The sequence below is a fragment of the Pseudophryne corroboree genome, chromosome 3 (assembly GCF_028390025.1).
Source record: "Pseudophryne corroboree isolate aPseCor3 chromosome 3, aPseCor3.hap2, whole genome shotgun sequence".
NCBI lineage: Eukaryota > Metazoa > Chordata > Amphibia > Anura > Myobatrachidae > Pseudophryne > Pseudophryne corroboree.
The window spans coordinates 688,996,640-689,021,662 of NC_086446.1; the positions used below are offsets into that span (position 1 = coordinate 688,996,640).

The 25,023-nt window shown below is 47.9% G+C and overlaps 1 protein-coding gene across 2 annotated transcripts in view; it reads left to right on the forward strand.

Annotated features, from left to right (window-relative positions):
• The window catches only part of LOC135056615 (gamma-aminobutyric acid receptor subunit pi-like), a 274,250-nt gene that overhangs the window by 205,856 nt on the left and 43,371 nt on the right, over positions 1–25,023 (forward strand). For both annotated transcript variants that reach the window (XM_063962015.1, XM_063962016.1), the window contains exons 6-8: positions 434–501; positions 7,759–7,976; positions 18,637–18,719. In XM_063962015.1, the coding sequence (XP_063818085.1) occupies positions 434–501; positions 7,759–7,976; positions 18,637–18,719 (369 nt within the window). The remainder of the gene's footprint in view (positions 1–433; positions 502–7,758; positions 7,977–18,636; positions 18,720–25,023) is intronic.

Consider the following 25,023-nt stretch of genomic DNA (forward strand, 5'->3'; position numbering starts at 1 on the left):
ATGCACGCAAATATAAGTGACTTACTTTGGCAAGTGCATTAATCCTAACTTTGTAGTAGTCTCACCGGTCATCAGGCCAGTCAGCTGTCTCCCAACTCCCAAATGCTCACTGGACTCAGGACTCAAGTTCCACATTCACCCAAAAGAAAATATTTTCTTTTTTCCATTTTTGCTCTTTTTTTGCATAAATAAAACTCATCCCTAAATCATGAGTTTTGTAGGATTTTAGGTCTATTTGCCTTTGACAAATAGACCCCTTAGTGACTTATTGAAGGTCTGTCAATTCACGATGATATAGACAAGAGCAAAGTAATTTGCACAGTATATTTTAGTACAGCTCTTGTTAATTGCTCATTTAATACTGATGAGATGCAGACAGCTGTTCACCTGCAGGATTCTATGTCTAATTCTCATTGTGATTAACTTCTTACAGATGGACCTGTGACAGTGGGAATGAGTTTGGATATTGCCAGCATTGATACAATATCAGAGATTAACATGGTAAGAATCTGCACAGTTTTGCTACTTCTTGGAATAAAGATCTCAGTGTTCAGATTTGCAGGATTTGTATATTCCTAAATTGAAGCTCTTATACTATAGTCATGTCTCAAAAATTCAAACACATTATCTAATTGTTATTAAATTAGTACTTTGTAGCATTGCCTTATTTAATACTTAGCGGCAGTGCTTAAAGTGGTCCTAGAGAGGTGGTGGTTTCCCCCCCCTACTCCCCCCTGGCACCCATGCAATAAAGGCAAAAAGGGGCGTGGTCTCAAAAAGAAAGGGACATGGTCACACAATAGTAATAATGCCCACAGTAGTAGCACCCCTAATACACATAATGCCCACATTAGTAGCACCCTGTAATACACAATGCCCACAGTGGTAGCGCCCCTTTTACAATGCCCATAGTAGTAGTGCTCCTTATGCAATGTCCACAGTACTGGTAGTGCCTACAGTGGTAGTGCCCCTTATATAGAGTCCATAGTAGTGGTGCCCCTTATGCAATGCCCCCAGTAGTAGTGCCCCTTATGTCCCCAGGAGTGATGCCCCTTATGAAGTGCCCCTTTACAATGCACTCATTAGTAGTTCCCCCATTAGTAATACCCTTAATGGTAATGCCCCTGTGTAGTATTGCCCCAGTAGTAATGTCGCCTGTAGTAATTCCCCCAGTAGTTTAGCCCCAGTTGTTATGCCACCAGTAGTTTAGCCCCCATTAGTAATTCCCCTGCAGTTATGACCCCAGTAGTTTACCCCCACTTTAGTTTAGCCTCCCAGTAGTAATGCCCCCAGTAGTTTAGCCCCTGTAGTTTAGTCCTCATGTAGTTTGCCCCATGTAGTTTAGCCCCCAGTGGTAATGCCCCCTGTAGTTTAGCCCCTGCAGTTATGCCCCCAGTAGTTTAGCTCCATGTAGTTTGCCCCCAGTAGTAATGCCACCAAGTAGTAATACCCCCAGTAGTTTAGCCCCTGTAGTTATACCCCCAGTAGTTTAGTCTGCCTGTAGTTTAGTCCCCAAGTAGTAATGCCCCCAGTAGTTTAGCCCCTGTAGTTATGCCCCAAGTAGTAATGCCCCTGTAGTTATGCCCCCAGTTATAATGCGCCCCTGTAGTTATGCCCCCAGTAGTAATGCGACCCTGTAGTTTGCCCCATTAGTAATGTGCCCCTGTAGTTTGCCCCCTTGTAGTTTGCTCAGTAGCTTGCCCCCTTGTAGTTTGCCCCTAGTAGCTTGCCCCCTTGTAGTTTGCCCCCAGTAGCTTGCCCCCTTGTAGATTGCCCCCAGTAGATTGCCCCCAGTGGTTAGCCCCCTGTAGCTTGCCCCCAGTAGATTGCCCCCCTGTAGCTTGCCCCCAGTGGATGCACCGCTAATACACTCATTCACACATATTTAAAAAACAAACAAAAAACACCATACTTATCAAGCCCCGCTCCCGTGTCCGATCACTGTGATCCTCCTGGCGTCCGCTCCTCAGCACAATGAGAGAGACGTCATGACGTCTCTCCCATAGTGCACACTGACAGAGCCGGAAGCCAGAGCTCAGTAGTGAGCTCCTGCCGCCGGCTTCTGCTGTGGAGTGAGAGCCGGGCGTCCGCTGGAACCACAATCTCAGCAGGCGCCTGGCATCTCCTTGCAGCGCCGGGGACACATCGAGTTAGGTGAGCCGGAGGAAGCAGAACTGCGTTCCGTCTCCAAGTGGAACTGACGGAACGCAGTTCCGCCCCGTTCCACCTCACTTTAACCCCTGCTTAGGGGCCTATTTATCACTATCCGCATTCAAGGATGCAGATATGAGGTGATAAAATCGCCTGAATCCGCACTGTGATAATTGATTACATTGCACGTATGTATCATTTATCGCATGCAGGGACAGAGCTTGCGAGCATCTGATTAGCAAACAGCAACTGCATGGAATACCAGCGCCATTGTCCATGCATTGTACTTTTTTTTGCATTAGTGATGCAAATAACATGCAAATGTGTCTGGTGGGACGCATGGCGCAGCATACTTGCAAAGACTGTGGCACGCCAAATGGGGCTATTTGACATCTGTATAGCCAAGAGCAATGTAAAGCTTAATAGAGAAACAGGCCTAAAGTCCATTAATCTCCATCTGGTTTCACCAAATATCACTTCACTCTCTCTGGCCATTACCTACTGTACTCTTCCTCTCAAGTGTTTTTTTAAGAAATTAGTCAGTCTGTGTGCAGAGGTCTTTATTTGTATAATACAGTATAGCCCCCCTTCTTTTCCCCCCAAAACGAAAGTGTGACTGTTTGTAGTGCCAGACAGGGCTGCCGAGAGCTGAACGGGCCTAATACAAGCCCAGGCTGGGTAATCAGTAAACCGTTGTCCTCCCCCCTGGCGGGATCGGTATGCGTGACCGGCACACGGGATGCTGGAGGTCACAATACCGATGCCGGCATTCCGATGATCACTGTACTGACAGGATTGAGGAAAGTATTCTAACTTCACCCCCTACCACCCTAACCCTAACTCTCCCTTCCCGCAGTCATTCCCTAACCATAACCTACCCACTTAGTGCCTAACCTACCCCCTTAGTGACTAAACCTAACCCCCCCTTCCCGCAGCCTAACCATATCCCTCCCCTTTAGTGCCTAAACCTAGCCCCCCCACCCCCCGGTGGTGCCTAACCCTAACTCCTCCTCCCCACAGCCTAGCCCTGACCCTACAGTTCTTAAAACACCCCTGTATCTATTTTCTAAAAAAAAATGGCAATATATATTGTACTACTTTGTAAACCAACTTTTATATTTGTTAAGTGAACTCCATAAATATATAACCAAATTTCAAAATAACTTCAAATAGGTACATTGATTTTCACTAACTGCGAACAACAAAAAAAGTAATACAAAAGCCATGTCCAGCAAAGCTCTGATTACAAAATAATGTTTCCACCTACAATACTTGCTGCCCTGACTCACTGCTCTCTTTTTTTATGCTAGCTCTTAGCATCAGGCTGATCTGGAGCTGATCTGAGTTGGGGCTGATCTTATCCTTCTTGGGTTTGGATGTGGCTTCATGTGGCTCGGTTTAGGGGTGCTGCTGGTGCTTGCTCTCCTGATGGCCATGATCTAAGGGCAGGGGTTGCAGTCATTTCTTCTCAGGTGCAGCCCCTCCAGCTTCTCATTCAACCAGAGAGAGCCATTAGCACCGACTCCCAGGAGCAGAGAAGAGTTGCTGCATGGGAGATGGAGAGTAACCACAAAGCAGCAGTGATCTGTTGAGTAGCTCTCTAGACTCAACTTTATATGTTATTCTCTGGGCAGCCAGCTCTGCTGCAGCAGTGGTGGAAAACAATGAGTGCAGGGTGGAAGGCACAGGGCCGTCCAGGTTCAGTGGCCTATGTGTACTGCACACCCTGCACCTATTCTTAAAACATTACTGTCTCTCTCCCAGTGTCATGACTGTAGTTTTGTGAACCCGGAGTGTATGTGAAGTCTGTGCGGGTAACTGGAAGACTGTGTGTATAATGGATGGTCTGTGGGAATCAGTGAGATGAAGAGCTCAAGGGAAACTATGGACGATGAAGTAGGTACAAAAAGTAAGATTTATTGGAGTAACGATAATTCACAGAGGCTGAGGTTACCCCAATGACTGAACTGAAGAATGGAGTTAATAATTGTAAAACGTTGCTGTTGCACTCTGTATGAAGAACAATGACTGTGGCTGTGACTTTAAGACGAGGCTGAAGAAGAACTGAAGACTGTTGCTGTGACTTTAAGACAAAACTGAAGAATACTGCGGTTGTGTCTTTAAGACGAGACTGAAGAATACTGCGGCTGTGTCTTTAAGACGAGACTGAAGAATACTGGATATAACTGGTAAAACAATTGTAATCAGTACTGGGTAGCAAAAGAGCAAAGATTAACAGGAACAAAGGTAATAGTGTTACCTCTTAGGGAACTCAGCTTCTAAGCTCACACTGAGCTGTGTGACTCAAGGAACTTGCTGCTTCTGTAAAACAGGTCTCTCTACTTATACCTCCTGGTCCTCGGAGATTGGAGTTAGGTGATTCAGGGAGTCTCAGGCTGGCACAGGATTGGTTAGCTCATGGTCAGGTGATCAGACCCTGTCACATCAGTACTCCAGGTTTGGGTGGGTTATTTTGTTTCTGTGCAGGGTAAATACTGGCTGCTTTATCTTTACACTGCAATTTAGATTGCAGATTGAACACACCACACCCAAATCTAACTCTCTCTGCACATGTTATATCTGCCCCCGCTGCAGTGGACATGGTTTTGCCCAACTGCTAACAAAGTTCCTGCTGCGATCAACTCAGAATTACCCCCATTGTACACTATGCCATACATTGAAATGAAAGGGATCCACCTGCGCTCCCATTCATTCTAATGGCAGCCACCTGTGATACATACGCAGACGGCATGTCGTCCCACTACATCCCGCCCACATACAATCCCGACAGTCGGCATGCCGACTAGCAGGGACTATTACCACACCTTGTGGTGTGCCCCCTTGCTGGCACATCGCCGCCGGGATCCTGCCATCGGTATGGTGACCGCCGGTCACGCATACTCAACCACCCAATACAGCACACTGCTAACAGCAGCAAGACTGTAGCGGGACACATCTATACCCTTAACAGTTCACGTTTAAAAGATATACATGTTAGAGCACAGATGGTTAACTCACCTGTGATCAAACAGGGAAACACTTGAGACCTGAACTGTTAGTGTGCCTTGAGTTTGAGAATTACAATTCTAGACTGATCTGCTACTGTACCTCCAAAGAATGTTTCTCCCGCACTGTGAAACAGCACTGAGAAAATCCCTCTCTGCTTCACTTTCACCTTATAATGATAGCTTCCTCATTTTCCTGCATCACTGACAATCACATTATTGTACCCTCATCTTGTTCTCCTTCACCTGCCCCCTCAACACCAATTCTTACTACTTACCAATCACTCTGCTGCTTCTCTATTGGTGCTCACTCTTACTGTACTTCGCTCACCTTCTAAACCTCTCTCCTTGTCACCTTCAAACACACCATTGTCTGTCCCACACTCTGAATCCATCTACTTTCAAGCAGGCACGGGCTGGGCTAGGAAGCATAAGGAGTAGGGCCGGTTCTAGACCTTGTGGCTCCCAGGGCGAAAGTATCCTTTGGCGCCCCCCCCAAATAGGTAAAAAAGGGTTAGTGCGCACCATAGGGGCATGGCTTCATAGGGAAGGGGCATGGTCACACTTATGACCCCTGTAGTTGTGCCCCCAGTAGATTTGCCCACTGTAGTTTTGCCCCCTGTAGCTGTGTCCTCAGTAGTTGTGCCACTGTAGTTTTGCCCCCTGTTGCTGTGCCCTCAGTAGTTGTGCCCCTGTAGTTTTGCCCCCTGTTGCTGTGCCCCTGTAGTTTTGCCCCCTGTTGCTGTGCCCTCAGTAGTTGTGTCCCCTGTTGCTGTGCCCTCAGTAGTTGTGCCTCTGTAGTTTTGCCCCCTGTTGCTGTGCCCTCAGTAGTTGTGCCCCTGTAGTTTTGCCCCCTGTTGCTATGCCCTCAGTAGTTGTGTCCCCTGTTGCTGTGCCCTCAGTAGTTGTGCCTCTGTAGTTTTGTCCCCTGTAGCTGTGTCCTCAGTAGTTGTGCCACTAGTTTTGCCCCCTGTTGCTGTGCCCTCAGTAGTTGTGCCCCTGTAGTTTTGCCCCCTGTTGCTGTGCCCTCAGTAGTTGTGCCCCTGTAGTTTTGCCCCCTGTTGCTGTGCCCTCAGTAGTTGTGTCCCCTGTTTCTGTGCCCTCAGTAGTTGTGCCTCTGTAGTTTTGCCCCCTGTTGCTGTGCCCTCAATAGTTGTGCCCCTGTAGTTTTGCCCCCTGTTGCTGTGCCCTCAGTAGTTGTGTCCCCTGTTGCTGTGCCCTCAGTAGTTGTGCCTCTGTAGTTTTGCCCCCTGTTGCTGTGCCCCTAGTAGCGGCGCTTAAATAAACAAAAACAAAAAATACTTCCCAGCCCTGCTCCTGCTTCTCGACCGCTGCTGCTGTCCTCCATCTTCGACCGCCGCTCCTCGGATCTATGGGAGAGACGTCATGACGTCTCTCCCATAGCGCCGCACACTGCACAGACAATAGAGGTCAATTATGACCTCTAGCGTCTGATCCCACAATGCCGTGCGGTGCGCGATGGCGTCAGGCACACCGCCTTGGCACCGGCCATAATGGCTCCTGCAGTGGCAGCGACGCCCTCAGGACAGCGGCAGCCCGGGCAAAAAGCCTGCTTGCCCGTGGCAAGAGCCGCTACTGATCAGGAGCTTCTTCTTCGGTAGGTTGAGAATGCCGCCCAGCTGCTCTGATTGTGAAGTGCACACAGTGAATGACTGCGAGCATTCTGAGTAGTGTTGGGATTCTGGCGTCGGTATTTCAAATGCCGGGATCCTGACCAGATTCCTTTTATAATAGTCCAGTTTCAAATGAGGAAAGTAATTTTTTCCCTTTGTAGGATAAATTGGGCTATGCTGTTTTTTGTGTCATGGTCACACAAGTACTGTACTTTTGTTAAAAGAAATAGTTACTGAATTAAGTATTGTAACTGATTTGTTTAAAAAGCCTTTGGTGAGGGGAAAAAAGCTAATAAAATTACGTATGGCTATCCTTAATGGAGCATACGTGCTGTATCGCATAGCAACCAGTCAGGCATCATTTGGGGATATTTATAAAAGCTTGGAGATAGAAAAAGTGTAGAGAGATAAAGTAACAACCAATCAGCTCCTAACTGTCATTTTACAGGCTGTGTTTGAAAGATGGCAGTTAGGAGTTGATTGGTTGGTACCTCATCTCTCTCCACTTTAACTCTCTAAGTTTTGATAAATCTCCCCTTAATGTCTAACTTGAGCTAGACCTTAAGCCAGGTACACCCTAAATGATATCCTGGACGATGTGTCTGATTCCGATACATCATTCACGATATCGTCTAGTGTGTATACACTATGTCACTGACGATGCATGCTCCTGCGCATCATCCGGACATCCTCCGTTGGACCTGCATGCAGGTCCGACAGGCGACATCGCCAGTGAGGGCCATGCTGCAGAATGCAGAATGACCCCGCTCCCCTCCGCTCCGTTGCTGCCAATGTCGTCACTTGCGCTGGGTCCCGTCGCTGCCGTTATCGCCGGGTTCACATATCGTTTTGTGTGTACCTGGCTTTATAGTGCCAATATCAGGTTTGCTGTTTTGGGTTGTAGTGCACTGCTCAGTCATTTCTAAACAGGCTTTTGTTAGGTTTTTAACAGTTTCTGTGTTTTCCAGGATTACACGGCGACCATATTCCTGAGACAACGCTGGACAGATGAAAGGCTCTGCTTTGAAGGCAACAAGAGCTTAAGTTTAGATGGTCGTCTGGTGGAGCTGCTGTGGGTGCCAGACACATTTATAGTTGATTCAAAAAAGTCTTTCCTTCATGACATCACTGTGGAGAACCGTCTCATACGGATTTACCCAAATGGAACAGTACTTTATGCTTTAAGGTGTGTGTGTGGTTTGAACACTTGTCATGTTCTGGACAACCATGTAGTAAAAAGGACATGATGTGCAGGGGGCATTTTAAGAGCTGGGGAAGCCTATGTGCAGCAGGCGCTGCCCCCCACAGTGCAACTCCCCACCACCACCACACAAACACACACACACACACACACACACACACACACACACACACACCTTTCTTGTGACATATTCAGAAAGATGGTGCGTGCGCAGAAGAGGGCACAGACTCTAGCACGGTGCTAGACTCCAGACTCTAGCAAAGATGGCTCCTGTGGGGACTGCATGGGTAGCTACTGTAGTAAGTCTTGGATGCAGGGTGTGCAACACGGGGACCCCTGGAATCATGGTTTCATGTGCACCAGACATTGGTGGTCATTCCGAGTTGTTCGCTAGCAGTTTTTGGTCGCAACGCAGCGATCAGGCAAAAAATCAACACTTCTGCGCATGCGTATGCGGCACAATGCGCACGCGCGTCGTACTATTACAACAAACGATGTAGTTTCACACAAGGTCTACTGAAGCTTTTCAGTCGCACTGCTGGCTGCAGAGTGATTGACAGGTAGTGGGCGTTTCTGGGAGGTAACTGACCGTTTTCAGGGAGTGTGTGTAAAAACGTCAAAACAGGAACTGATTAGTCTGAAGTGAGTAGGTCTGGAGCTACTCTGACACTGCACAACATTTTTTTGTAGCCGCTCTGCGATCCTTTCGTTCGCACTTCTGCTAATATAAAATACACTCCCAGAGGGCAGCGGCTTAGCGTTTGCACTGCTGCTAAAAGCAGCTAGCGAGCGATCAACTCGGAATGACCACCATTGTGCACCCTTTACAGATAAGCTACTCATAATGTGATCAGTGCCAGTACAGTGATGGCGCACACACACAGGAAATGATGACATTCGACAGGATTTATGATACCTGCCATAAAATATACATACTATGGTAAATATACTATTCTTCATTGCTAGTATGTATATTTCTCTATATACACGTTTACCACCCCACATGCACACTGTATCTGTTAGTACCTCTCTATGGAGTCATATTTCTCTTGCATTTTGTCAAACTAGTTCACCCAGCATTAAAACTGCCATGTTTTATTATAACAGAAATGCAAAACAAAATCTACATTTTGTGAATGCAAATTATGATATGTAATGTACATATGTTTATATTGATATAATAAAACAGGACTTGAAGCCATTATACCATATTCCCTAAATGTCCTTTAGGTGGCACAGTCTGACTATTCTGGCACTGTCCTGCTATCACCAGCCGCGGGCCGGAAAGGTTAGGGGAGCTCTCTCTCTCACCTCAGCTGTCACGATCCGGGTATCTGGACGCCATTACCTGCCGTTTAGGTGTCTTCTGAGACTGGCCCAGCGTTCCAAATCCGGATCTCATCTGTGTCAACACTCTGCACATCCCTCCTGTCATTCTGAGACACTACCACAGCGGCGCCATGTTTGAATCCAACATGGCGTCTCGCGGCCTCCGCCGCCGTTACTGTGTTATTGCTGCAGGTTCTCAGAATCATGTATCATGCCTGCCGCGGCCTCTGCTGCCCTCCAAGTGTCTCAGCATATAATTGTCATCTGGCGTCTCCTGTCCTCCGCGGCCGGCGCCGCCATTATCATTATGTTTGCACATTTCATTTCAAACCAGTTTTCCCTCCAGGTTCCAGCATGGGCGCAGCCATGTTGGATTTGATCACATGCTCCAATTCCTCCAATCCACCGTCTCTGGAATCTGCATAATTGCCCAGCCAATGCCTGCATAGCAGCAGGTATAAGTATCCTGTGTCTGGGCCAGATAGATGTCAGTGCTTTGAATGTCATACCTTGTTCCAGTCTCTCTCTCCTGTGGCTTGTTTCTCTAGGTTCCAGCTCCTGTCTCCAGCATCCACGAAGAGACCCGCACCTGCTTTCCATCCTGCGGTACAGCCTGACTTTGCAATCCTCTGTGACTGATCCAGCTTTCAGCTATTACTTCGTTTGCTTCCAGCTTCCAAGCTTTCAGCTATTAACCCATCTGTTTCCAGCAACCTGCTTCCAACAGAATTCAGCCTCCTTAAAGAGCCGGTGTTCTCCCAGCGGATTTCTACTTACCAGCAGTATCCACTACCACCGGTAACCACTCTTCATTTCATCTGTTTCCACGCACCCTAGCATCTTTCAGTTTTAACTCCGTGTCTCCACCATCTGGCTGGTTCCGTCCAGTGACTCCTACAGTGCATTCCAGTTACCAGCATCATCTCATACACCTACTGGCGTGTTCCTCGGTTGTCTCCACTACTACAGCTTGGCCTGGTAAGGTTATTCTACCCAAGGACTATAACATCCGTTCTGCAACCTACCAGTGCCCTGTTATACCTTTTATGGTTTAGTGATCCAGGAACTGTATTATCTGCCACTGCTAATACTGACTGTGAACGCTGTTGTGATTATACGGAGTCTGTTTAATAAACTTTCATTTGACTTTTAACCTGCTTGTCATGGTCACACCTTCGGGTTTCCTTCCACACTTACATGTCCAGGGGTCTGATTAAACCATCTAAGTTTAACTTCATTCCAGCCCCTACAACTGAGGCTTCCTCCCGTCAGCCTAAACCCTCAGTTGTGACATCAGCTATGTACAGCATAGCAGCGAGTGGATACATAACGTGCGCATACACACGTCATTTAAACAGTGTGGGGGAGAGCCCGGGAGCAGCCCAGCAGTTCTGGGAAGGGTTGGGCACGCCCCCAGAGTGAAGAAAATGGGGGCATGATGGCATGTCACATCTCCTTGTCGGGAGCCATGAACCTTTTCTGTACGCACACCTTCGGCACGCTACGAGCATTCCCTCTTTCCATATGTCGGGATGTATGTTATTCAGAATGCTTATAAGGCTTTCCGTATCACTTTTCCTCTATAATTTGGAGCAGCGAGAGTTAAATACACTATTCTCGTCATTCCTCATACTGGAGCTGATGCAGAGCTGAACGTAGGTGTTATGCACACCAGTGCCTGCAGGAATGTACTGGTGTCTGAACTGTTATGCACACCAGTGCCTGCAGGAATGTACTGGTGTCTGAACGGATAGGGATGCAAAACAAATGAACTCACAGACAGACTGGGGAATATGACATTACGTACACAGAAGGAGATAGGGTAACAAAATAAACACAAGGTGAACAGAGAAGCCCAGAGGCTAAGAAACTGGGTGTCTCCCTATTATTAGGAATGTTCAGATGGAAAAAGCAAGATGTTGTGTTTTAATACGTAGAGAACCTGAAATGCTGTTGCTAAGGGCAACAGCAAAACCCTAAAGGGTTACCAACGGGTGTGGCAGTAAACTCCTTGGTCAGAGATGGAATAATAGACACAAGGAGAGTCTCCACAATCCTAATACTCACTTGCAGTGCACAGATTCATCTTACTGCCACTAACCTGACACCTGAACACCTTGCACAGTGAGACAGGATTTAGGCAGGCAAATCTGAGAATACAGCCGCAAACTTGCTAAGTTCACAGAGTAGCAAAAGAACCCCAGCAAGTTAAACGACTGACTCCAGTCTTACTGCTAGGTCTGGATTGGCAGAGTGTAGTACCAAATCCCCAGGCCTATTTGCAGTAAGCAACAACAAATACAAAGCTACACAGTACTGGCTAACTTTCAGGAACTAACTAACCAACAAAGATTCAGCAGCATCTGCTTAACCTGAGAAGAGGCCTTATATAGCAGGTGCTGTCCACGCCCCACTCAGACCTCACAGACTGTGAGCACAAAAACCAGCACTGGATCCCCTGCCGTGCACAGAGCCTGTAACCACTGCACAGCAAAAGACCCGAACCGGAGTATCAGCTGCGCTCAGGTTACTCCGCTAGCACTTGTCTCCCGGTTGCCATGACGACGTGGCAGCACAGGGCAGGAGACCCTAACAGTACCCCCCCTCTGACGAAGGGTCAAAGAACCCCTACCACCGGGTTTATAGGGGAACTGCGAGAAGAAAGAGCGTATCAGTCTGGGGGCATGAAGATCACAACTGCGCACCCACGACCGCTCCTCCGGGCCATACCCCTTCCAGTGCACCAAAAATGACAGCCGACCCCGAACCATCTTGGAGTCAAGAATCCTTTCAACAACAAACTCCTTCTGGCCACGTATCAGAAGAGGGGAAGGTCTTCCACTGGAAGAAGGATTACTAATCGCCCGTTTTAAAAGGGAACAATGAAATGTTTTATTGATACCCAAAGAACGGGGCAGATCTAACTGAAATGCCACCGGATTGATAACCCTGGTGATCTTATAAGGGCCGATGAACCGGGGGCCTAACTTATGAGATGGCTGTCTCAACTTCAAATTCTTGGTAGACAACCAGACGAAGTCTCCTAATTTGAAGCTGCAGGGTCTTTTCCGCTTATCAAAAACCCTTTTGGTCACTAATGACACAGACACAAGGGCTTTCTTCACTTTCCTCCAAATACCTCTAAGGACCGAAACCACAGAGGAACCACCAGGCGTGAAGTCCAGGGGGTCAAAAGAATTGGCCTTAGGATGATGCCCATACACACAAAGGAAGGGAGAGATCCCTGTAGCAGAGTGAGCCGCGTTGTTATAGGCAAACTCCGCCATGGACAGATGAGCAACCCAGTCAGTCTGACACTTGGAGACATAGCACCTGAGGAACTGCTCCAAGGACTGGTTCACCCTTTCAGTCTGCCCATTAGACTGCGGATGGTAGCCTGACGACAAGCTGACAGAAATCTGGAGATCGGAACAAAATGCCCTCCAGAATTTGGCCACAAACTGGGATCCGCGGTCAGAGACCACATCAAGTGGCAACCCGTGGAGACGCACAACATGCAGCATAAATAATTCAGACAGGCGTCTGGCCGATGGCAGCCCAACCAGTGGAACGAAGTGCGCTATCTTCGAAAACCTGTCAACGACAACCCAGATGGCTGTCATCCCCGAGGATTTGGGCAAGTCCACCACAAAATCCATTGAAATGTGGGTCCATGGCTTAGATGGAATAGAGAGTGGATGTAATGGGCCAACAGGAACCCCTCTAGGAGTCTTATTTCGGGCACAGATGTCACATGCCCGAACCCACTGATCCACATCCTTAGCCACCGAGGGCCACCACACCGCCCTAGATAGCAACTCCTGAGTTCTGGCAATACCCGGGTGACCTGCCGACTTCTTGGCATGGAATTCCAGGAACACTCGCTGTCTTAACCTAGGAGGCACAAACAAAAGACCTACCGGAAGGTCTGGAGGAGCCTGCTCCTGTGCTCTAAGGACCAATGACAAGAGGTCCTGGGCAATGCCCACTTTAATACATGATGGGGACACAATGGGCAACGGCTCCTCGTGGTCTCCTGGATTGGAGCAAAACTCCGCGAGAGCGCATCAGCCTTGATGTTTTTTGACCCAGGGCGATATGTTATCAAAAAATTAAAGCAAGCAAAAAACAAAGCCCATCGTGCCTGCCTGGCATTGAGATGCTTCGCTGACTCTAAATATGCCAGATTCTTATGGTCGGTGAGAATTGAGACCACAAACTTAGCCCCCTCAAGCCAGTGTCTCCACTCCTCGAGTGCATCCTTAATAGCCAACAATTCCCGGTTACCCACGTCATAATTCATCTCGGCAGGCGAAAATTTACGGGAAAAATAAGCACAGGGATGAAGGCGATTAGCAGACACTCCCACCTGAGAGAGCACTGCCCCAATACCCATCTCAGAGGCATCCACCTCCACCACAAAAGGACGCTCTGGATCTGGGTGTCGCAGCACCTTGGCCGAGACAAATGCCCTTTTGAGACGGGCAAAAGCCGCTTTAGCCTCACAAGACCAGTGAGCAACATCCGCCCCTTTCTTAGTGAGTGCCACCAAGGGCGCCACTATAGACGAAAATCCAGCAATAAATCGTCTATAAAAATTTGCAAAGCCCAGGAAACGCTGAAGCGCCTTCAAACTAGTGGGCTGCACCCAATCCAGGACTGCCTGTACCTTGGAACCCTCCATTTGGAAACCTTCTGGGGAGATAATATATCCTAGAAATGCGATTTGCTGAACTTCAAATTCGCACTTCTCCAGCTTCGCCCCAAGCCAGTGGTCTCTGAGTTTCTGGAGGACTAAGCGTACATGCTTCCGATGTTCCTCCAGGGAATGGGAGAAGATTAGGATGTCATCTAAGTATACAACTAAGAATCTATCCAAATATTCCCTGAGTACATCGTTCATGAAATCCTGGAAGACTGCCGGGGCATTACAGAGCCCAAAAGGCATCACCAAATATTCATAATGCCCTGAGTGGGTATTAAAGGCAGTCTTCCATTCATCCCCCTCTCTTATTCGGATTACATTGTACGCCCCGCGTAGGTCAATCTTAGAAAAAATGGTGGCAGTACAAAGCTGGTCAAACAAGACCGAAATGAGAGGCAGTGGGTATGAGTTTTTAATCGTGATACGGTTCAATTCCCTGAAGTCGATGCAGGGTCGCAACGAACCGTCCTTTTTACCCACGAAGAAGAACCCCGACCCAACTGGAGACTGTGAAGGTCTGATAAATCCCTTAGCCAAGTTCTCCTGAATGTACTCTGCCATAGCCTGAGTCTCAGGCCGTGACAGGGAGTACAACCTGCTCTTGGGAAGCTTAGCATTTGGCAACAAATCAATGGCACAGTCATAGGGGCGATGGGGAGGTAGTACCTCTGCAACTTTTTTGGAGAACACGTCCGCAAAATCTGCATAACACCCTGGCAATCCTGGCAAACTTAGCTGCGAGAGCCTGACTGGAAGGCTCAAGCAACTCCTGAAACAATCAGTACCCCAACTAAGAATCTCCCCAGAGACCCAGTCAAATTGAGGATTGTGGGCCCTTAACCAGGGTAACCCCAACACCAATGGGGCAAAAGTACAGACAGTCACATAAAAGGACAATTTTTCAGAGTGTGTGGCTCCAATAAACAAAGAAATCTGGCTAGTGCAAGAGGTAATTTTACCTTGGGATAATGGTTCCCCGTTAAACCCACAAATCTCAATTTCCGATGCCAAGGGTACTAAGGGAACAGAGTGTTTCAGGGCGAATTGGCGGTCCATAAAAACCCCGTCGGCCCCACTGTCCACAAAGGCCTCAGTCTTGACAGTTTGACAGAGGATCTTCAAGGTCACTGGAATGATAAAAGTCTTCTTGGGAAATTCTGACTTCTGGCCTGACAGGATATTTCCCATCACCCTCAGGCCCTGAAGTTTTCCGGCTTTTCTGGGCATGATACTACCACATGACCTTTATTCCCACAGTACAAACACAACCCCTGCTGTCTCCTCCGCGTCTTCTCACGCGAGGAGAGGCGGGTAGCCCCAATCTGCATAGGCTCCTCGGAAAATTCCTCAGAGTCTGAGGTTCCCTTGGGAAAGAAGGAAACCTCTGTCTCCCTTTCAAGCCTACGCTCTCTCAGCCGTCTATCCACCCGGATGGATAACTGCATGAGCTGATCCAAGCTATCAGGCAAGGGATATTGTACCAGTTGGTCTTTTATCTGGTTAGAAAGACCTCTTCGGTACTGGTGTCTCAGGGCTGGGTCATTCCACTGGGTATCATGGGCCAACCTCCGAAACTCTGTACAGTAAACCTCAGCTGGCCTTCGCCCTTGCTTAAGGATCGAAATCTGAGCCTCGGCTGAGGCCGTCTTGTCAGGGTCATCATACAACATGCCCAGTGCCGTAAAAAAAACATCAACACTTTTAAGCGACGGACAGTCAGGCTGCAACCCATATGCCCAGACCTGTGGGTCTCCTTGTAGCAAGGAAATCACTATGCCCACCCGCTGAATCTCCGACCCAGAAGACTGAGGCCTAAGCCAGAAGTACAGCTTGCAGCTCTCCTTGAAACAAAAGAACTGCGAGCGATCTCCAGAAAAACGATCCGGGAGATTTACTTTCGGCTCCTTAACCCCTAAAGGTGCTGCTGCTGCGGGAGCTCTGCCAGCGGCCTGGGAGGTGTGCATTTTAATGGACAAATCATTAAATTGTCGAGTCAGGACCTGCACCTGATCGACCACCTGTTGCAACGTATTTTGAGGGGTATGCTCCATATTCCCACAAAATTTCAACAGGAGTATTAGGCTGCTGAATATGTTATGCACACCAGTGCCTGCAGGAATGTACTGGTGTCTGAACTGTTATGCACACCAGTGCCTGCAGGAATGTACTGGTGTCTGAACGGATAGGGATGCAAAACAAATGAACTCACAGACAGACTGGGGAATATGACATTACGTACACAGAAGGTGATAGGGTAACAAAATAAACACAAGGTGAACAGAGAAGCCCAGAGGCTAAGAAACTGGGTGTCTCCCTATTATTAGGAATGCTCAGATGGAAAAAGCAAGATGTTGTGTTTTAATACGTAGAGAACCCGAAATGATGTTGCTAAGGGCAACAGCAAAACCCTAAAGGGTTACCAACGGGTGTGGCAGTAAACTCCTTGGTCAGAGATGGAATAATAGACACAAGGAGAGTCTCCACAATCCTAATCCTCACTTGCAGTGCACAGATTCAGCTTACTGCCACTAACCTGACACCTGAACACCTTGCACAGTGAGACAGGATTTAGGCAGGCAAATCTGAGAATACAGCCGCAAACTTGCTAAGTTCACAGAGTAGCAAAAGAACCCCAGCAAGTTAAACGACTGACTCCAGTCTTACTGCTAGGTCTGGATTGGCAGAGTGTAGTACCAAATCCCCAGGCCTATTTGCAGTAAGCAACAACAAATACAAAGCTACACAGTACTGGCTAACTTTCAGGAACTAACTAACCAACAAAGATTCAGCAGCATCTGCTTAACCTGAGAAGAGGCCTTATATAGCAGGTGCTGTCCACGCCCCACTCAGACCTCACAGACTGTGAGCACAAAAACCAGCACTGGATCCCCTGCCGTGCACAGAGCCTGTAACCACTGCACAGCAAAAGACCCGAACCGGAGTATCAGCTGCGCTCAGGTTACTCCGCTAGCACTTGTCTCCCGGTTGCCATGACGACGTGGCAGCACAGGGCAGGAGACCCTAACAGTAGGTCAGTGTACTGTAATTGTTCCTGCATTGTGTTCATGGAAGTAAGTGCGTATGTTGGCCTGTATGATGAATTGTACGTATCTGTGCAGTGCTACACAACTCTGCATAGCCAACAAATCTGTCAACACACCCTCACTGTGGTCTCACTGAAAACCCCATTACCACCCTGTTATGCCCCTTCAGCAACAAGTGACGATGCGATTTAGGTGCAGCGCGGACGGTGTAATGGTTAGCATTACTGCCTCACAGCACTGAGGTGATGGGTTGGATTCCCACCATTTTCCTGTGGAGTTTGTATATTCTCCCCATGCTTGCGTGGGTTTACTCCGTTTTCCACCCACAATCCAAAAATATACTTGTAAATTAATTAGCTCTCAGCAAAAATGAACCCTAGCATTAGTGTGTGTGTATTTGTATTAGGGAATATAGATTGTGAGCTCCACTGGGGCAGGGACTGATGTGAATGGCTGAGTATTCTCTGTAAAGCACTGCAGAATATGTGTGCGCTATATAAATAACTGGTCATAAATGAATAAATATGATGAAGCATTACCAACAGTTGCATAATCTCGCTAAAAACAGGCAAGATACAGCTGCAAGCAGTGTCGGACGGGGGCATGAAGGGCCCACCGGGGGAATGCAGTGGTAGGGGCCCTTGTTTAGAGGCTTGGCTAACCATTAGTGATTGCATGGTCTGGGCCCCTTTATAAATCTATTTAGTAAATACTGCTAGCGCAAGCATGAAAACGTACCAGATTAATAACAGCAATGCACTGTAGAAAATACACTATAGTCATGTGCAGTAAAATGTAAGACATGTATTTTATATAATTCAAGGCACAATCTAGAACCTGATCCCTAGAGGTAGGGGTGGACCCACAGGTAGAAGGGCCCCCTGCGGGTTTCCCCTGTACCCCAGTGGGCCAGTCCGACCCTGATTGCAAGACCGACTATTGAGCCTTATTCAGATTTGGTAGCAAACAAAAAAAAAAACATACTAATGGGCAAAACCATGTGCACTGCAGAGAGGACAGATGTAACATGTGCAGAGAGAGTTAAATTTGGGTGGGTTAAATTGTGGGTAAATATCGTCTGCTTCGTTTTTACACTGCAATTTAGATTTCAGTTTGAACTAGAGATGAGCGGGTCCGGATTTAAAGCCAGAATTAATGCCAGTTCGGTTTTGTCCGGATTTTTCCTATTGGCTATCCAAAACACGTGACATCCGTGAGCCAATAAGATGCCATTTTGAGAACCGAGTAAATCCAAGTAAAACCGAACCGCTCATCTCTAGTTTGAACACACCCCACTCAAATCTAACTCTCTCTGCACATGTTACATCTGCCCCACCTACAGTGCAACATGGCCAATAGTGCCCAATAGTGTGCTTTTTTGGTTTGCTAACAAACCTGAATAACCCTGTGTTCACTGAGCAATCACAATTATTTTCTTTTTTTTTTCTCTCTGCTTTGCAGAACTTTCTTGATAACAGGTTTTTGATAACAGTTTGTGCCCATGTGATTATGTGTAATGATTCTAATAATCCCAGTGCAGCTAATTAAGTGTATTCATCTCTTGCAGAATAACTACTACTGTTGCATGCAGCATGGACCTAACAAAGTATCCCATGGATAAGCAGACGTGTACCTTGCAATTGGAAAGCTGTAAGAATTTATTATTATTATAATTCCCCCAACTATTATTTTATTTATATTTTACGGACTTGTGTGTAGCTTTAGAGGTTAGGAAATGTGCATTGGGATGATTAGTTTACAACTTTTTCTACATTTTTATGTTTGGAACAATTATTTCTATATATACTGTATCACCCCTGCAGGGCCGGTTCCGGGGCTTCTGGCGTGGCTTCATAAGGGGGCGTGGTCAGTTACGCCCCCTGTACTGTTGTAGAATGTGCGGTGCGCGATGACGCTAAGCGTCTAGTTCCCTTCGTGGAGAGGACCTTTGCTGTGCGGTGCACGATGACGTCAACGCGCACCGCACATCATTACAGTGAAGGTCCTCTCCAGGAAGGGAAACTAGACGCGAAGCGTCTAGTTTCCCTTCACAGCGGACAGCGGGCCGCGGCAGCGGGGGGCACCACAGCACCAGTGGATCTTGCCATGGTGCGGCTCCCTCCAGAAGGCGCCGGCGCCCTCCGGAAGGCGGCGCCCTGGGCAAAAGTCCTCCTTGCCCGTGGCAAGATCCGCTAGTGCACCCCTGTTCATCATTACTGACCACAGTACATGCCACTGACATACAGTATGCATTCTCTGGCTGTCAGAGGGAAGTCTTCTAGTTCTCCAATAGAACCTTGTTTTTCAGTCTGCCAGTCATTCAAAGTGTAGACTCCACTAACTATTATGACTCATCTCATGGGAGCGATGCTTTCTGTGTTTGAATACTGCAATAAGGGCCTAATTCAAGGTTGATTGCAAAAGCAAAATCTTCCTCTAATGGGCAAAACCATGTGCACGGCAGGGGGGACAGATGTAATGTCGAAGTCAAAAATATTACCTAAAAAGAACATACAAACTACACACATTATGAGTCGCTATACTTGCAAATACGCGCACAGCAAAATATGGTAACACACGCATTTACACGGACATGCCACAGAGATGGATTCGACACTTATTTCATGCAGTACATAATTATAATAATATCAAGCGCCAGACATCATGATTTAAAATTATATAATGAAGTAATGTCATGTATGTGTATTATTTGAACGAAGCAAGATACACCTGTCATATTTGGTATTTAAGCAACCAGATTAATGTGTAGATTCATTTGATACTTGTTATTAAGTTGTAGGACATTGCAACAAATAGTTATGATTAAATGTATGAAAGGTAAAATCACTTTTATTAGAACAATAGATATTCCAAACAGGTAGTGGACAGGAAACTCAGGCCAGCCCCTTTGGATGTCTTCTAGGCTGAACCTGTGGAGCATATACAAATAGACTAGTGTCTCATCATGAATGAGAAAGTCCCCTCCCCCCAAAACTAGATAACACATTGCTGATCACACAGGAGTTCAGTTGCTGTTTTGTCCCAGAGGATGATGGAGTTGCTGCCAGACCAGTTCCTGCATGATTTTACAGAGAGAGAGAGAGAGAGAGAGAGAGAGAGAGTGATATGGAGAGAGAGAGAGAGAGAGAGAGAGTGATATGGAGAGATGAATTTATATAACTTAAGGAGAATGGTATTGTATGCTGGCCTGTAACTGTATGTATTATGTATTAACTGCTTACTGTATAAATTGTAATTGTGTAATTATGTGTATACTGTACATTGTAATATATTGAATCCATATCCTTTTAATAACAAATATATACACCATTGAGCTTTGGAACTCGGATAATGTGTGGGTGTATTGTTTTCTCTTATGGGATGCAGTGTTTTGCTATGTATAGCGCACATTCATGGCACATGGTAATAAGAGGTGCAGGCGTTTACAATATATATTAGAGCTGGCATTTTAAATATTTTTAAGAAAGCAATTTGGCATTCACAGTAAAGGTGCATACACACGGAGCGATATAACTGAGCGATTTTGACTATATAGTCAAAATCGCTCAGAAAGTTAGTGCATATCTCTCCATGTGTACACAGCCAGCGATAGCGATGCGCGTCCCCGCCAGGTCGCTGTCGCTGCTAAAAATAGACTGTGCAGGCAAGTAAATTTTGGCTATGTCGCTGGAAAAGAAAAAGCATCCCCTTGCTTGAATGAGTTAGCCAAAATCTCCCATAGCCAAAATCTCTTGCATAGTAAGTCAAAATCTCTGGTAAAGTTAGTTAAAATCTCCTACAGCCAGTTCAAGGGAAATCGCTCAGTCAGAATCTCTCATAGTCAAAATCTCTCCGTGTGTATGCACCTTAACATATACAGAGAGAGTAAAGGTGCATACACACGGAGCGATATAACTGAGCGATTTTGACTATATAGTCAAAATCGCTCAGAAAGTTAGTGCAGATCGCTCCGTGTGTACACAGGCAGCGATAGCGATGCGCGTCCCCGCCAGGTCGCTATCGCTGGGAAAAATAGTCAGTGCAGGCAAGTCAATTTTGGCTATGTCGCTGGGAAAGTTAGTTAAAATCGCTAGAGGCCAGCGATTTTTCCCAGCGATAGCGATATTGCCGGCGGCGGCGGTGGTGCGGGCGGCGGCGGCGGTGCGGGCGGCGGCGGGTTGCGGTGTGGGCGGCGGTGCGGGCGGCGGCGGGTTGCGGTGGCGGTGTGGGCGGCGGCGGGTTGAGGCGGTGGTGCGGGCGGCGGCGGTGCGGGCGGCGGAAATTTACCTTTATCTTGCAGAGTTTGGCAGCGGAGCGGTACCAGTTTCAAAAATGGCGCCTCAGCGTCATTTTTGAAATTCAAGATGGCCGCCGCGAGCCAATCACGGCTCGCCGCGTCATCGCCCCGCCCCCTCCCGCTGACTTATATAAGTCAGCGCGAGGCAGCGGCTTTCAGTCCGACGGCGGAGGAGGAGCGGAGAAGAGCTCCTGAAGACTGAAGACGCCGTGGAAGTCCTGGATGGGCGGCGGCTATGCAAAAGAGCTTAGCAGCCGCCGCCCACCAGGTGAAGACGCCGGAGCAAGACCCCAGAAGCCCTGGGGAGGTGGCGCCCCCCCAGGTGAAGACGCCGGAAGCCCTGGGAAGGCGGCGGCCATGCAAAAGAGCTTAAAGGCCGCCGCCCCCAGGTGAAGACCCAGTTTAATAAAGGATTTTTTAAAGAATGTGTCTGTGTTTTTTTTTCAATATTTTCTTTACAGGTGGACTACAGGTGCCAGCGGGCCCTTTATGTCCGGGCATGCTGGCACTTGTGGTTCTCCAAGTGCCAGCATGCTGGGGCAGGCTTGCTGGGACCTGTAGGCCACCTGTAAAGAACAATATTACTATTGAAAGGCTATCAGCCTCCCATCCACCGCCCACGGATGGGGGGGACAGCCTCGGGCTTCACCCCTGGCCCTTGGGTGGCTGGAGGGGGGGACCCCTTGATTTAAGGGGTCCTCACTCCTCCAGTGTACCCCGGCCAGGGGTGACTAGTTGGGGGGGTAATGGCACGGCCACAGGGACCAATATAAAAGTGTCCCCCGGCTGTGGCATTATCTCCCTGGCTAGTGGAGCCTGGTGCTGGTTTGAAAAATACGGGGGACCCCTATGTCTTTTGTCCCCCGTATTTTTTAAACCAGGACCGGACGCAGAGCCCGGTGCTGGTTGTCTAAATATAGGGGAACCCTACTCATTTTTTCCTCTGTATTTTAACAACCAGGACTGGCTCAAAGAGCCCGAGGCTGGTTTTACATAGGAGGGGGGACCCCACGCAAAATTTTTTTTTTTACTTTTAGCTATTTAAATACCAGCCACCCTGTAAAATCATCCTATATATGACACTCATCCCCTTATTTAAATGAGATAGTCAAAATCTCCCATAGCCAAAATCTCCCATAGCCAAAATCTCTTGCATAGTTAGACAAAATCTCTGGTAAAGTTAGTCAAAATCTCCTACTGCCAGTTCAAGGGAAAAGTTAGTCAAAATCTCTCGTAGTCAAAATCTCTCCATGTGTATGCACCTTTAGATTTAAAATAAAAAAAGATAATTATAATTAAAATACAATCATATATAATCCCACACGTTACACCACAGTACAGCCACTTATAAATGTTACACCACAGTACAACAGCTTATACACGTTACACCGCAGGGGAGACACTTATGCACATTACAGCACAGAGGGGCCGTGTATACACATTACACACACACACTGTATAGGGACCAGCTGCACACTGACACACACGCACTGTATACGAATCAGATGCACACTGACACGCACACACACACACACACACACACACACACACACACACACACACACACACACACACACACACACACTGTATAGGAACCAGATGCACACTTACACACACACACACACACACACACACACTGTATAGGGACCAGATACACACACACACACACACACACACACACTGTATAGGGACCAGATACACACACACACACACACACACACACACACACACACACACACACTGTATAGGGACCAGATGCACACAAACACACTGTATAGGGACCAGATGGACCAGATGCACACACACACACACACACACACACACACACACACACACACACTGTATAGGGACCAGATACACACACACACACACACACACACACACACACACACACACACACTGTATAGGGACCAGATGCACACACACACACACACACACACACACACACACACACACACTGTATAGGGACCAGATGCACACTTACACACACACACACACACACACACACACACACACACACACACACACACACACACACACTGTATAGGGACCAGATGCACACAAACACACTGTATAGGGACCAGATGGACCAGATGCACACACACACACACACACACACACACACACACAGTATAGGGACCAGATGCACACACACACACACACACACACACACACACACACACACACACACACACTGTATAGGGACCAGATGCACGCACACACACACACACACACACACACACACACACACACACACACACACACTGTATAGGGACCAGATGCACACTTCAGAGGCCACGCTGCTGCACTGTGTCCCTCCCCCTGTTCCCAGGCATGGGGGAGGGCTGTGTGCACTGCTCAGGGCTGCCGGAGACTGTGAAAGTTCCCCTATCTGAGGAGTCTGCAGCGTGAGTGACAGTGACTCATTCACTGTCACTGACTGCAGCCAGTGTGTTCTCTCATCAGTCCCACGCGCAAGTGTTTAGCCGCTGCCAGACTCGTTTCCGTCCTCTCGCCCTCTCCTCCCTCAATGCGTGTGACAGCATCACGCACGGTGCCCTCACGTAATTTTGCCTACGGAACAGCCTCCCTAGCGCCCCCCTCGTTCCAGCGCCGGGGCGCGTGACCCCCTAGCCCCCCCAGTTACGGCCCTGGTTATATTGTTTCTGTGCAGGGTAAATACTGGCTGCTTTATTTTTACACTGCAATTTAGATTTCAGGTTGAACACACCCCACCCAAATCTAACTGTCTCTACACATGTTATATCTGCCCCACCTGCAGTGCACATTGGGAGTCATTCCGAGTTGATTGCTCGCTAGCAGTTTTTAGCAGCCATGCAACGCATAGTCGCCGCCTACGGTGGAGTGTATTTTCGCTTTGCAGGAGTGCGAACGCCTGTGCAGCAGAGCGCCTGCATACACATTTTGTGCAAAACAAGACCAGCCCTGTAGTTACTTATCTTGTGCGATGATTGCTGCGACGAGTGACACGGTGATGACGTCAGATATCCGCCACGCCTGCGTTTTTCCAAACACTCCCAGAAAACAGGCAGTTGACACCCAGAAACGCCCTCTTCCTGTCAATCTTCTTGCGATCGGCTGTGCGTTTGGAATCGTCGCTAGAACCAGTGCAAAACCACAAAGGACTTCGTACCTGTATGATACGCGTGAGCAATGCGGTGCATATGCATGCGATGATTAAGCGTTTTTTCACTGATTGCTATGCAGCGAACTACGGCAGCTAGCGGTCAACTCGGAATGACCCCCATGGTTTGCCCATTAGAAGAAGATTTTGCTTTTGCAATCAACCTTGAATTAGGCACTAAATCTGTAGATTAATGATTTATTCAGATATATCAGACCCCTCCCCCACACACACACCCTATTGGCAGATTATAAACTGTTGTTGAACAACTGAAAAGGGGTTTTGGGACAACAGCAGCTACTACATGAGGAGCTGCAGGCTGGTCATAACGGGTGTAGTATGGCATAACGGCAGCCAGCATACTAGCGCAGGGATCCGGACCGCCGGCATACCGACAGCAGGGTGAGCGCTAATGAGCCCCATGTGGGCTCGCTGCGCTCGCCACGCTGCGTGCCATGCTTTTTATTCTCCCTCCAGGGGGGGTCATGGACCCCCAAGAGGGAAAAAAGTAG